Source organism: Lasioglossum baleicum, chromosome 3 (assembly GCF_051020765.1).
Source record: "Lasioglossum baleicum chromosome 3, iyLasBale1, whole genome shotgun sequence".
In the NCBI taxonomy this organism is placed as follows: Eukaryota; Metazoa; Arthropoda; class Insecta; order Hymenoptera; family Halictidae; genus Lasioglossum; species Lasioglossum baleicum.
In genome coordinates this window covers 20,447,162-20,461,404 of record NC_134931.1, presented here as the reverse complement: position 1 = coordinate 20,461,404, position 14,243 = coordinate 20,447,162, and the positions used below count along the sequence as shown (strand labels likewise).

At 37.4% G+C, this 14,243-nt stretch overlaps 3 protein-coding genes across 6 annotated transcripts; all 3 read right to left on the bottom strand.

Moving 5' to 3' along the window:
• Positions 1–368: 368 nt before the first annotated feature.
• On the bottom strand, positions 369–6,613 carry Oxt (Xylosyltransferase oxt). 3 transcript variants are annotated; one of them, XR_013011852.1, is made up of 8 exons: positions 5,832–6,613; positions 5,271–5,743; positions 4,546–4,688; positions 4,292–4,458; positions 3,839–4,220; positions 2,810–3,759; positions 2,182–2,719; positions 369–1,650 (listed from the first exon to the last, which is right to left on the bottom strand). XR_013011852.1 is itself a non-coding variant. In XM_076447303.1 (7 exons), exons 1-7 carry the CDS (start codon positions 6,000–6,002, stop codon positions 2,261–2,263), a joined length of 2,745 nt encoding a protein of 914 aa, XP_076303418.1. In that variant the 5' UTR covers positions 6,003–6,613; the 3' UTR covers positions 369–2,260. The 3 variants fall into 3 exon arrangements, 1 of the variants encoding a protein (XP_076303418.1); XR_013011853.1 differs by having other exon boundaries at positions 369–1,647; XM_076447303.1 differs by having other exon boundaries at positions 369–2,719.
• Positions 6,614–6,853: 240 nt separating this feature from the next.
• On the bottom strand, positions 6,854–8,951 carry LOC143221790 (RNA-binding motif protein, X-linked 2). The gene is made up of 4 exons (XM_076447308.1): positions 8,297–8,951; positions 8,066–8,218; positions 7,828–7,957; positions 6,854–7,072 (listed from the first exon to the last, which is right to left on the bottom strand). Exons 1-4 carry the CDS (start codon positions 8,308–8,310, stop codon positions 6,950–6,952), a joined length of 420 nt encoding a protein of 139 aa, XP_076303423.1. The 5' UTR covers positions 8,311–8,951; the 3' UTR covers positions 6,854–6,949.
• A 303-nt stretch (positions 8,952–9,254) lies between these two features.
• Positions 9,255–14,228, bottom strand: LOC143221928 (uncharacterized). Of its 2 annotated transcripts, none has more exons than XM_076447593.1 (7): positions 13,938–14,228; positions 13,100–13,224; positions 12,867–13,031; positions 12,608–12,784; positions 12,395–12,513; positions 11,324–11,440; positions 9,255–11,254 (listed from the first exon to the last, which is right to left on the bottom strand). In XM_076447593.1, the coding sequence occupies exons 2-7, from the start codon at positions 13,103–13,105 to the stop codon at positions 10,237–10,239; spliced, it is 1,602 nt and encodes a 533-aa protein (XP_076303708.1). In that variant the 5' UTR covers positions 13,106–13,224; positions 13,938–14,228; the 3' UTR covers positions 9,255–10,236. The 2 variants fall into 2 exon arrangements, with proteins under 2 accessions (XP_076303708.1, XP_076303707.1); XM_076447592.1 differs by lacking the exon at positions 13,938–14,228 and adding an exon at positions 13,380–13,733.
• Between the last annotated feature and the right edge of the window lie 15 nt (positions 14,229–14,243).

Below are 14,243 nucleotides of genomic sequence, written 5' to 3'. Positions count from 1 at the left end.
AATTTTAGCTTGTATAGTTTGTATCCAATTTATTGTACAGTGTATATAATACAATTTTTATGTACAGTATAATCTTAAAAGTACATGAAGTCTCTCCATTTTTCTTTTAATTTGGAAGAATAAATTTAATACATACAAGGGAGAAACAACAAAACTTGAACTATGTTAGAATTAAAACAGTACTATGAACAAACAATAGAAGTTTATACAAAACAAAATATATGGTACACTATTCTTGGCATGTAATACTGTATCATTGTTAAACTTCAGAACAAAAAACAATTGTTTATAATCATTATAATATATATACATATGATTAATTAGTGAAATCAAAATGTTCTAATCCTGAATAAAATTGAAGGCACATGTAACAATGTTTTGTATAAATATAATATAAATTCTGTAAATACATTTGAAAACTATAGTTGTAATTAATATTACACAGTACAGCATTATAATAAACTATATATACCCAGTCAGCCAAATGCTCGGTTTTGGACGGGCAGCTGCGTAAGCAGAGGCAACGCTTGCTGCTGACAGAAAGACCCGGCAGGAGCTTCCGGGCAGATGGAAGGCAGTTCGGTCCTCGGTGTTACGGCGAGGCAGAATCCAGGAATGAGCTGCCTTCCATCTGCTCGGAAGCTTCTGCCGGGCAGACACTGCCAGGAGATTACCACGCAACTGCGTCAGCAGAGGTAGCGCTTTATGCTGACAGGGTGTGCCCGGCAAATTCGTCCAGATTCCGAGCATCCTATGCTTCGAGCGTTGTTCGGATAGGATCACTAATAGTCAAATGCTTTCTGCCGGGCACCTCCGTCCGCAGCTGCCCGGCATCCTCCTCCCAAGTATCTGCCGGGCAGATGGAAGGCAGCTCGGTCCTGGCAAGACGGGTCAAGTCAAGGAGTGAGAAAGAGAGCAATATAGCTACAGGAGTGCTCTCTCTTTCTAATTGACGAGTTGGTGGGGAGAGATTCTGCGCCGTCGTGCTGTCATCTTGCGGGGAGGCAGAATCCAGGACCGAGCTTCCTTCTATCTGCCCGGCAGTTTCTGTCGGGCCGATGCTTTGTAGGCAGATACAGTGTCGCCAGATCGAGAAAATCGAGGGGAATATAAATATCCCCTCTCTGATGACCAGACCAGTCTATGGCACGGGCATCGTGATCGTGGTCTACGTCAGTCTACGACACTAGATCAGTGTCGCCAGTGGAGGCTGAATTGAGCCTAAATTACTCTCCTCCTTTTCCCTTCCACTATCCCATTCCAGCACCATGCGCACACTCCAACGTCCCCCACTAAGACCGTAGACCACGGTGCACGTGCCGTAGACTGGACTGGTCATCAGAGAGGGGGTACTTGATACCCCTCGATTGCTGGCGACCTGGCGACACTGCACTGGATAGATACCGGGGCGCTGCGTCCGCAGCTGCACCGCCAGCCGCCAGGGCGGGCCCGGCAGATTCCGAGTAGATTCCGAGCATCCAATGCTCCGAGCAGCGTTCTTACAGGATACTACCCACCACCTGCCCGGTGGCTGGGCTCGCTTTCTGCTCGGCTTGGCCTCTGGCTGACTGGGATAATGTCCGCCATCTGCTCGCTGGGTTGTGCTCGATATCTGCTCGGAGCAGGCCTGGCTGACTGGGTGTGTCCCTGCTAAGTATATAAAAGCTGATTATACACTTAGCTGTGGCAAATTCAATAAGAAAAGCAATATTACCATAAGTAAAAGTTTCTTCAAGTTGAATATTAAATAAAAATTATAAATAACCTTGCTAATAAAGATCTAGATTTTATGTTGAAATCGAACTTTTTCATGTAATTCGGGTGTACGTCTACTTCACTCGAAAATGTATCAAAACTTTAAATCAATTTTCATATGCTTGTCATTTGTTAGTACAGAAAATACCGTAGATATAATAAGGCATGTACACGTTCGATGCTTTAAACTTTAAACACAAAAACGGTCGACCAATAAGATACCTTTTCATTATGTTAAAATTAATTAGAAAGATTGAATACAAAGGAAAGTGGAAAAAAGTTATCTTTGTTATAGAAGAAGAATTCTTTAATTTTATGGGTGTAATATATACTTTTAAAATACTCTTACGGATACGTATATATATATATAATTATATATATATATAGTATTTACTTGATATAAAAATATCTAAAAAAATTGTTAACCTTATGCATATTTAGTAGGTTCATGTTAAAGTTTAAAAGTGTTGAAAATGGCACATATTTAAAAAACTAATCAATACTTTTAACATAAGTTACTGATATCAGCCTTTGAATCTGGGCTCAATGAGCTCCAATAAGTATTAATACACTTCTGCACTTTTACTTCGGAAATGGTGACATCGTTAGCATTGCATATTTTGTCAATCTCATAGTGTTCCTGTACTAATCTGTCTATCCATTGATCCAAATTAGAATTGACATTATTTTCATCACCGGTGCTATATGCAGTTCGCTCGCGAAAATTTACAGAGTGTAATAAGTGGGACCACTTTTTATTCATCTCTTCAGTAACGTCGTAACTGTCACCTGATGCGTTATTTACTGTTTTTGCTTTTTCCGGGTCAATCTTTTTATTTTTCCAATATCCCAATGGAGTTACCAAAAAATTCACTTTCGCCACTGACATGGAATCGGTAACTAAAAGTAAACTCCATGTACCCGCAACCAAGTGTTCACTGAACTGTGGTTTAACATACCCTGTCTGAAAATAAATAAATAATACATTAATTATTTACAGTGGAAAGATTTTCATGAAAAAAATATTGTCGATTAAAAGAAATTGTATAATTACTAATGTCATTTCTTCAACTTGTATAGAATTAATATCTGCTAATCGTCCGTACGGGTCCACCCAGAGTATCGATAAATTTTGCGGTGTAGTCATCCCGGAATCAAATTCATATAATAAAATTGGATACGAGTATGGTCCTATACTTCCGACTAAATTTCTAAATGTTTTCTCTTTTTGATCATAGTCGGTATTAACTGATAAACTTTGTATCTTTCCTAACCATTCTCTGCTAGTAGAAAAATTACGTCTTAAATAGACCAGAGCTTCTACTTTTTCCGCGTGTTTTTGTTGAGCTAATGACTGCTTTATTACAACGTCTGCGCGAATTAATATGCCAACATACTGATTTTGTTTAAAATAGGCAGTCGTTTCTAATAGATGAATTTCATCGTAGTCTATCTTCAGTTTCTTAAATACTAGTCTGGCTAAGGAATTCGAAATAGTTAGTTGTGCATCATCAATCAAAGGACTCAAGTCTGCTGCATGATATAAACTTTGCCAGTACGCGTCGTAGCCTTTAGCTGTAACGGTTTCATTTATTTTCTCAGGGTACAACCATTCGTCCACTCTGTCTATAATTCTTTGGTCGATAATAGACTCAAATTTCCGAGCAAAAAATAAGTTCCGGTCTATGGTATTTCGAATTCTGCTAAAATCTTCAAGTTTGAAATCATTCGGACTACAACCGCACCAATCGACTACCGCTTTATACTGGCATTTACATCCCAACTTCCTTTTCCAGTTTGTAACATGTAAATTATTATCTATATATGTATTGCAAAATCTGGAATTGCGTAAAACTGTATGAAAAAAGGACTCAGCGGGAAGTAAAGTGTATCTGAACACTTTTAATAAATCAGTCACTAATATATCTGGAACCGGACTAGCGACATACTCCACAAAATCTCTGCTTAAAGCCACCCAATCGCTACCACCATCGATTTGAATACCTAAAAGCATAACGGTTCACTTCTATTAAAATTATGTTGTACGAATAATGTTGAAAGCGGACGAAACGAAAAACTTTACCATTGGGTAACTTTCTATCGCCTATTCTCCACATACGAGTTTCACACTCTACGAAAGTTTTATCTAAACCTTGTTTAGTGATAAAACGTTGAACTTCTCTGCCGTGTGACTTCACGAAATTCATGCCTTTGTTTAAACTTAGAAACTGAACTAATTGTGCATTACTTTTTATAGGAAAATCAGACTCCGAGAGATTCACAAGAAAATCCCAATGATGTTGATGCGCAAGCATTTGTTCTGCAGACTTCAAAAGAGTTGTTAAAAGGCTCGCGCCACCCCAAATGCTTGCATGTCGCAATCCTTCTCCTCTCGCTACTTTAATATTGCTTGTTTTACATGACTTTTCCACCTCTAACATTTCTCTATAGAGATAATCTTGTCGCTGGAAAATTACATTAAACATTATAATGATATGGACACTTGCTAAACTTGAAAGCAGAATTATCTAATTACCGCGTCAACATGAATATAAAATAAATGTGAAGGATGATAAAGAATATTAATGAGGCGTTTAACTTGCCGACTCGCTCTGCCGTTTACTGTTAGTAAATAAGCTATTCGAATAGGTTTCTCATTTTCACTTTCTACACTTGCGTTTCTAGCTTCCCGTGCTTTAAATCCTATTAATAAAGAAGTAATATTCTATAGAGATTTATAATTTTTAAAAGTTATACGTTTTTCTTTTACTTATTTCTTTGGATTCTTACTTTGAATTCCAGTCCAAAACACATTAATTGTTAAATATCCACCACAAGAATATTTCGGATTACCGGGACACTTCATATTACAGCTAGAATCTGGTAATCGTTTTAATTGCGGTGGTTTGTCCATTCCACAGAAACATTCAACACTGGAATTAAACATTAATGAAACGCATGTAAAAACATGTGAAAGTTGTATAATTTTAAGGGAATATATTTAGCTTTAATTCATCCCTTTTAGTCTGCTTCTCGCACACACCACACATGGTATTACAATTTACTAAAATTCTTTAAATAGAAACGAAATTTATTTATTAATTAATACTACAGCCCCCCCCCCCGTCCTTTAAAATTAAAAATATACAGGGTGTCCCACGCAACTGGAACAGGCTGTACCTACTAAATGGTCGGGAATAGAGGAAAATGTTATAAGAAAAAGTTGAATGGCATTACACGGTGCATACTACGCAACTAATTTTATGCACTTTTGTGCATCAGTGCATCAGAATTACATTTTTGTCTGCACCAATCGATGCAGTTTGTTGTGCTCTACATAAAAGTACTAACATACTTATGCCCTAAACTTATTCGTTAGGAAGTTATCGAAGCTAAAAGCTCTCTGATTTATAATGGAACATAACATAGGTACTCCAGAACTTTTAGGGCATAAGTATGTTAGTACTTTTATGTAGAGCACAACAAACTGCATCGATTGGTGCAATTATACTTACGAATATTCAGTGCCAGCGTACAAATACCCTGATTGCAGACATAAGAAAGCACATTGATCTGGAGAATTGTTCCCTTTGAAAACATGATAATAACCAGAAAGTAGGCGCAATGCTTTATCGTCTTTGAAACATCCTAAACTGACAGGTTTCTCTATAAATCCTGGAGAGTGAGGGCATAGAGACTGTATCTTCTCTGGATATAATAACCCTTGTTGATTAAGGCACGTCACATTGACAATGCGCTGTTTGCATGTTTGACTTTGTGCACGTGTTACAGCACTCACGGCTTCTCTGCCATTGAACTCGCAAGATGGTATAAAGTTTAATGATTTATGATCTAATTTAATTCTAGTAGTTTGGTTTCGCTGAGATTGCGAGACCTTATTCCCATTAATTTGCTTATCGGGTGGAAGTTTCAATTGACGTAAACCTTTCGGTAAGCCTTCATCTTCTTCGGATTGAGATATATCGTCCTGTGTAATACCATTAAATGCAATTAATGTTTGTCCAATTATCAACAACATGTACAATGCAAACAATAAGAAAGTAAGCGAGACTTACTTCTCCCGAATACAATCGACTAGATTTCCGATTTCGAATTTCCAAACCAAAAAATGTATGTGCTAAATAAATTTGTATACACAGTACAGTAATACCAAATAGAAAGAGTATCCGATATTTTCGTAAACAACTAGACGATCTACTTATCGAGTGATTCTTCGTTATAACCATTTTTATTGCTCTAATTCATGTCGAGTATGATCTTTGAATTTTTAATAATTTCATAATTGTCATAACCAAAAACAAAGGCTATTTCTCATGAGAATTTGAAGGAACATGTTCTAACTCGATGTTACACGTAATGTATTATATACATTCACTGATGCATGATGTGTATGTACATTTTTTCTGTACAGATTTGATATAACAATATGTAATTGTTTGAGTTCATTACAATACTTTAAACTGGCACTGGTACATCAATTTTCATTGCCATTGCCGATAGGTGTTAAAACATGTGTGTGTCACATGTTAAGTAAACCAGAATAAATGGTTATCAAACTTCATAAAAATAATTATATCAGCAGCAGTCATTATGTGAACGAATAACATTTATTACTATATACTGTATATGTAAGCAGCATGAAGCAGCATATATGTATAAACCCAAAAGTCTCTATTCTATCACGAAACTGCACGAAACCTGCACGAAACCTGACGAAACCAACGAAACCCACGAAACAATGAAATGACAAATGACACTACATATTTATACAGGGTGTCCCAAAACTCCTGCAGAACCCGGAAATAAGAGGTTCCTGAGGGGGGGTCCAGGGTCCAGTGCTGCCACGTTGTTCAGCACGGCTATATCAGGCTATATATCTTATATATATGTATATCAATGTATATATATATATATATATATATATATTAGTGATTAGAGTAAGCTGTGGATTGTAGGCGAATCATGGACTATGGACATAGGAATGCTATCAATGCTATGTCCATGAGGTGAACCTACACCTATCAGGTGACGCGTGACGGTTGTAGGCGAAGTGCTATGAGGGAATCAGATCACTGTGTGACTGTGATATATATTATTTTATTGATGTAATGATTTTTTATAATGTAAGAAACATAATAAAAATACACTAATGTATATACGTATAACTTTAATGCTAAACAGTTTTTGGAGCACAACCTTCTTTTCTTAATTGTTTGGTTTCTTCGTCAATATTTTTTGAATCTTTTGGTGCTTTATAATTTGCAACATGATCAACTCGTATTGTCCTTCCTAAAATCTGAGATATATAATATAATTAATATAATAATAAATATAATTAATGCTACAATTGAATTCTGTCACTCAACACCTTGCTGACTGGTCACTACGATTTATTTTACAGTTTCAGTGATTAGAACTTTCTTTGTAGTTTGTAATTTCCTAAAAAAGGAGAAAATTTATATCCATTGTATGCCTACATGTTCTCCAATAACTATCCATTAACGAAACCAAAATAGAATTTCATCTCGGTTTAAAGGAGATTACTAACACACATATACATATATATATATATATATATATATACAGGGTAGGTTTAAGAATATGCGAACATGTAGCTCGCCAAGTACTGAATGTTCATCACGAGTCTGACACGATATTATAAGGCATGGAGTTAATTATGCAGTCAGTATTTCCAGAGATGCGAAATGCAATATTTCTGATTGTTTCCATCTATCTTTTAATGTGGTAAGAGCTAAAAAAAGAATACATTGTGGCAGTGAAGAACTTTTGAGCGAATGATGAGCATACATTTTATTTAACTCTTTGAACGACCTCGATAGTCATCTGGAAGATGATACTTCATTAGAAGATAGTAATGAATCTGACATTAGACCACAAACGAATTTGATTGAAGTTTATTTAAATTTTTTTCATTTCCTATTCAAGTGCAGAAATTATAGTTGGCAACATGGGACAGTTCTGGTTCAAAATATCTGGTCAGCAAGGTGTTAATTTAAGCAATGTATTATATGTAATGGAGAATACTCATACCTTAGTACCATTAAAATTGTCAACAGCTAAAACTGTACTTCTTTGATCCTCGTAGCACAAGAATCCGTATCCTTTTTGCTTACCTGTGTCTTTATCTCTAATTAAGTTTATATTTACTACTTCTCCATACCTAAGAGAATTTAATATAATTACTGTTTATTCGATTAAATTCATTTATACTATTAATATATCTATATTTTAGATAGACATTGAATTCAGAAAATAATTAAATGCTTACTGTGAAAAGATGGTTATAATGTCACCTTCTGTCAAATCATATGGTAAACCACCAACAAAAATCCATGCGCTATCTCTGTATTGATCGTGCCATGATGATTTACTGCCTCTCAGTAACTCTTGTTCTCCTAGTTTTTGAATGTTCTTAACATTTCTAAAATCATTTTATAACAAATTCTAGAAAAAATTAGATAATTGTATTTACATTTTCTAATGAGAGTAATATACTTACGTTAAAGGATTCATTATACTAAATATATAACTGTTTATATTATATTATATTACTGATTATTTTTCTTAGAATTACATATAGACCATATATGTATATACGGTACAGTGTGGCCAGATTTTCCCCCTCCAGGCTCTCCACCTTATCCCCTTCCACTATCCTATTCCACCGTTCAGTCCGTATCGCGCACGCGCAACGTGTCTTCCATTCGCCTCACTCTGCCTCACTCTATTCTCGTCGCGCAACGTGTCACATATGGTCACATATTACTCTGGTCATCAGAGAGGGGGTACTTGTATTCCCCCCGATTCCTTTTTTCGATTACCCCTGTCTGGACACACTGATACGGCGACCTTAGACCAGTGGTGAGATATTGTGCAAGATTTCTGAAGATTTCTCGCGCATGCACGGCAATTTTAGCCTGTTACTCTACCTGTATGCAACGTTCCATAATTTTTGGATTTACGAATTCGATAACTTGTTAGACCAGTTACCAAACCGTACTTTATTGTTGCACGCTAACGTTGCTTCTAAGTTATCAATTATAATTAGGAAGACACCGAAAAATAACGACGCTTCTTAGATTTGTTGTGTTAAAAGCGTAAACAAATTAGAAAGAGACAAAACCATGAAGTTAGATACAGGATGAAATGTAACTGAAAACCATAGACATATAGAGATAGACTGCGCGGCCTGAACGAAGCGCTGCAGCCCACAATGGCGGCGTGCGAGACAGAGAGAGCATTAGCCGGGGTCCATAGCGCTCTCTTTCTAATTGATGTGTCGACACATCATATAGAAAGAGAGCGCTATGGACCCCGGCTAATGCTCTCTCTCTCACTCTTTGTACCGCGCGCCGCCATTGTGGGCTTCAACTCGCCCATAAGACGGCGCAGTCTATCTCTATATGTCTATGCTGAAAACACACTAATTAAAAATATTTCAGATAAGACTTGAGCCGTTTGTTCATGTTAAATTTGTGTTTTTAATTGGAATCATGTTACATTACATTGGTTAATTGAACTCGTAATTGTGCATAAAGTGATATTTAATGAAAATCTTTAGTATAGGAAATATTTCACCGCGAATTATTTGAAATGGCATAACTTCAGTTTTATTGCTAGATTATTACTTTTTTGAACTATTATATCGTCACAATATTATAATTCACAAAATAAACGGCCGTTATGTGCATATTGATTTACGTTTAATAGCAAACAAATGGTCATTTACGAGCAAAAACGATTAACCAACTGCATGTTCTTTATTGCCCGAGTTGATGAAGTTGTCTAGACCTCAGCTTCTAGGCAACCGGGCGCAGCAATCAATTTCACTGCGTCGGGCTTAAACCGCAGAATTATATTAAGCCGATCCGAGTGCCAAAAATTCCGAGACAATTGCCGTTCGACGCGCCGAATCTAATGCAATTACGATTGACTTGTATCTGCTTGTTCAGCTCTGCGGGAATATTAAAATATTTCTCAATTTGCCTTCGGGATCGTTTCATCGGTGAAATTTCCATTCACGATCGCTCCGCTAGAACTACTATTTTAATACCGAATATGCATGGAGAATCTCCTCTGCGTCAAACAATGGATCATACGCGATGTCACCTGTTGCGTGGGTGCGCGAGCCTGATGTTTTACGAGCAGAATGACTCTTCGACCTACTTTGCTACTGCTATCGCTGTGATATAGATCTGTCTACAAAAGAGGTAGCAACTGTAAAGCGTCGTTTTGTTTTATCGAAAGCGATTTTGAAAATCCCAATCGATTTCGTAATAGAGTCATTTTCTACGACCACGCGATAAGTGGAGCTAATTACGACGTATCGTCCTTAAGTGCGAGGACCGTTTAACATAACTACGAGTATTGGCTATGTATTACGTTTGCGCTATTAGGTTTGCGCATTTTTTTACAAGAAAACTTCGGATAACTCCGCCGTCATTTTCTACACGGTACTAACGTTATCGACTGCTTATCGAGTTTGTACTTGTTCATTAAATATTCCGCCGTCGCATAGCAGCGCGACACGGTCTCATTTGCATCATCCTTGACGCGTTCATCCCGATCGGAAGTTCTACTCCCACTTCTGTTCCGTGGCACAGCGGTTGGTTTATTTTCGGACCCGATTTTCCTTCTTTTTGAGCTGAATTCCGCAGGACACGTGTCTCTGTTGGCGTAGCGTTTGTTCCGTTTCTTCGGTCCGACGAAAATCACTTCGCAGGAATCGTTCCCCGTAACTCGATCCTCTTTCTCGACCATCCGTGTCCTGATGTTGCTGTTTGCACCTTTGATTCTCGACTCGGTATGCGACACGATCTCATTTGCATCATCCTTGACGCGTTCATCCCGATCGGAAGTTCTACTCCCACTTCTGTCCCGTGGCACAGCGGTTGGTTCATTTTCGGTCTCGATTTTCCTTCTTTTTGAGCTGAATTCCGCAGGACACGTGGCTCTGTTGGCGTAGCGTTTGTTCCGTTTCTTCGGTCCGACGAAAATCACTTCGCAGGAATCGTTCCCCGTAACTCGATCCTCTTTCTCGACCGTCCGTGTCCTGGTGTTGCTTCTCCCGCTGGAAATCTGAGTGCCGTCTATTCTTATCGAGATATTCGCCGCGTTGTTCTTCGAACCGCACGGCTCCAGCGATAACTCATTGTTCAGATTGTATTTGGCCAGCAATGAGCCCGCTGTTACCAGTTCGTTCGCACCTGTCGCGTTTGAATTATCTTTCGCGCGTTTCACCGTGCTCGACGAGCACGGCTGAATATAGCCCCCCTCCGTCGACGAACTACTTTTTTGCTTATCTCTATATTGCACAATCGCACCGTTGTTATTTTCGTCTATAGAAATTTCTCCGCGCGCAGCGCTGCATTTTTTCGCTCCCTCTTCCGCGCGTTCCGGCGATTTTTCCTTAACGCTTCGAGACTGTTCCTCCTTCGTATCGTCGCTAATATCACAACTAAAAAATACACATGTTTTCAGTTAAATATACTTTTTTCTAAACTTCTCAAGCGATCGGTATACTTACATGTCGTCTTTAATTTGCTGTACTACTACTGTATCTCTATCTTCGCAGACGTCGCAGTTCACTTTGCAAGGATCTGCCACATGCCCGAAATATTCACTAATCACCGTGTGACGGCATCTAAACATGATTTTATACAGGGTGAAAATTATAAAGCGTTACAGACGATTATCTCAAAAAATATTGATTATACGCAAAAATGTCTCGGATGGAAGTTGTTCAGTACCGAGGGGGGCATCATGTGGTGGGATTTTTGTTTGTCCCAATGGACACTCCAAGGTGAGGAGAAGGTCACCTTGATTTTTTAAATTGGAAAGACCTACTTTCTGTATCATGAATTGATTGACTATCGAATTCTGAGTAAAAATTTATTGACCTCCATATGTCCTAAATCTAATAGTTAACGAGATATTATCGAAACAATTTTCTTTCTTCTTTGGATAATATCTCGTTAACTATTTGGTTTAGGACAGTGTTGGGCAAAAATTGTATTTAAATACATTGTCTTTAAATTGTATTTAAATACAAATTTCGAATAACGAATAAAAGATAGAAAATTTGTATTCGTTATTCGAATACAAAAGTATCTTTTATTCGACTTTTATTTAAATAATCTTGTATTCGAAGCTTCGAATACAATTTGTAACTATTATCGGCGAATACAAGATTATTTAAATAAAAGTCGAATAACGAATAAAAGTTATGTATCTTTTATTCCAATCGGTATTTAAATAATTTTAATTCGTTACTCCATATTGTAGTATAGAGATGGCGTTGTAGAGCCGAGGCGAAAAGTGTTTAAATACTGCCCAACTCTGGTTTAGGACATATCATCACTTTTCAACACTTTTATACTCAGAATTTGATACTCTATCGATCTATGATATAAAAAATAGGACATTCCATTTAAAAAAGAGGGTTGTCCTTCACTTCACCTTGGATTGTCCACCGGTAAAAATAAAAGCCCCACCGCATGATGTCCCCCTCGGTACTGAACAACTTCCATCTGAAACATTTTTGCGTACAATCAATATTTTTGGAGATATTCCATATCTTACGTTCTATAGTTTTTACTTTATCGGTAGACAATACTTCACAAATGAACCATCCATTACTTGGTTCATTAGTTGCACAGGTACTTTAAACATTCTTGGAGAGCGTAACGTCAATGATTGACAAATATCTTCGATTATCTGCGACAGAATTTTCATCAGAAAATAAATGAAATTTCAAAATACTTTAAGCGCTATTCGTTTCTGCTAATAAGTCAATGATAATTTGAATTACCTCGTGGGTAACGGCAGTAGTCACCGCAACTCTAGGAACAGATCCATAGACATTATTGAGCGAAGTAATCTTTTTGTAACAGGGTATATATTCGTGTCCCTGTTCGCTTACACAATGTGCCTCGTTAAATACAACGTACAACAATAATTTTCTATGATTTAACGAGTGTACAAGATTCTACGGATTCAAAGTTGGTTCAATTAATTATCGACGAACAAACTATAGAAAGAATAAATTGATTAATAGCGACAGAGTATACCCGAAAATACACGGTCATCGTCATTTCAGGTGTAGCATACAATAATTTCATGGTCAAGCGATTCGACATTAAATCCTTCATGATCACTTGTTGTTCCTTTAATCGCGTGTTCGAGCTTAATAAATGTGCATTGATCCGTTTATCGATTAAAAATTCTACGTGTCTCTGGAAGCAATAAAAATATGTAAGAAAAATTGGATTGGCTACATATATGTAGGTACTGGAATTTTTACCTTCATAGAACACAATTTCGGTGAAATAACAATGACTATTTTGCCATTTTGTAAAACAGCCGGTAGTTCGTAACAAAGCGATCTACCGAAGCCGGGAGGCAGAGATATGCATATATCTTCCAAGCCTGTAAATTTATAATGACTTTAACAGGACGTAAAAATTAAGATGTACCTTTTTTTAATTCATATAAAACCCGATAACGCACGCAATCTACGAAAGTGCAAAAATTAATGTGAAGTGAACACGATCGAACAGTTTATAAATAAACAATGGATTAACCTTTGTTGATAGCAATCGTAGCTTCTTTTTGGACTTCATTTTTGAAGTTTTCGTAATTAAAAACCGTTTGTAAGGCACTAAACACACGCGACTCATCGTCATCATTCATATTTATGTTGGGTAGTGATTGGTAGTGATATTGGCGGGAAAGTACCGAAACAACCTGTTTCTGACAAACAGACTCCAGGACGAGAAACAAAACACGACACGAGACGAGAATAGTGTCCCACAAGTTACAGAATGCACAGAGATACAATCAGATAATAACAATTTTGAAAAATTTCACGGGGTGACCAAGGTATCCTATTTTATCGAGAATTTACTGATTGCTAACGATCGCCGCGCATGCGCGAGAATTCTTGGCCAATAACTCAGCACTGATTGTGAGCTACAATTTCAAACGCAATTTGCGCGGCTACATTTGAAATAGTACTGTTAGCTATAGCTAACAAAAAATAAAATATAGCGTGCAATTTATTCTCTATTGTGTATATATTACTTCACATATTATATTGTGTATATATTAATAACATTCTTTATTAAAATTCAAATAATTACTATTCAATTCAGTTCTCAGACGGCACACCGGCTCGATTTCAGCCGGGCACCTGTGCACAAAATGGCGCGAATTTCACCTGCCGGGGGCTCGAGCCCAGGGCCTGCCGGCCGGGCTGGGATTCAGCTGATTTGCAAGATTGCAAGGGTGCGGGATTCGCGTTCTCATTGCGTGATAATACAAACACGGGGTTTTTCAGTAGTCAAAAACGCCAGATAAAGGTCAATCTAGGCAGCAATCACCCTCAAAGGTCTTATTTATTAACTTATTATACTTTTGTCGGTAAAAAGGGTGACTGCTACACATTT

What these genes read in the sequence shown, in the direction of transcription:
- Oxt (XM_076447303.1), bottom strand. Translation starts at nt 6,002, where the DNA reads ATGGTTATAACGAAGAATCACTCGATAAGTAGATCGTCTAGTTGTTTA. An exon ending in TACGCTGGCACTGAATATTC is followed by an intron (nt 4,689 to 5,270) that starts GTAAGTATAATT and finishes GTTTAATTCCAG; the next exon opens with TGTTGAATGTTTCTGTGGAA. An exon ending in CGATAGAAAGTTACCCAATG is followed by an intron (nt 3,760 to 3,838) that starts GTAAAGTTTTTC and finishes TTATGCTTTTAG; the next exon opens with GTATTCAAATCGATGGTGGT.
- LOC143221790 (XM_076447308.1), bottom strand. An exon ending in ATTATAACCATCTTTTCACA is followed by an intron (nt 7,958 to 8,065) that starts GTAAGCATTTAA and finishes AAATTCTCTTAG; the next exon opens with GTATGGAGAAGTAGTAAATA. An exon ending in ACAATTTTAATGGTACTAAG is followed by an intron (nt 7,073 to 7,827) that starts GTATGAGTATTC and finishes TATATATCTCAG; the next exon opens with ATTTTAGGAAGGACAATACG.
- LOC143221928 (XM_076447592.1), bottom strand. Translation starts at nt 13,488, where the DNA reads ATGAATGATGACGATGAGTCGCGTGTGTTTAGTGCCTTACAAACGGTT. An exon ending in TACGATTGCTATCAACAAAG is followed by an intron (nt 13,225 to 13,379) that starts GTTAATCCATTG and finishes ATAAATTTACAG; the next exon opens with GCTTGGAAGATATATGCATA. An exon ending in CGATGACCGTGTATTTTCGG is followed by an intron (nt 12,785 to 12,866) that starts GTATACTCTGTC and finishes TTGAATCCGTAG; the next exon opens with AATCTTGTACACTCGTTAAA.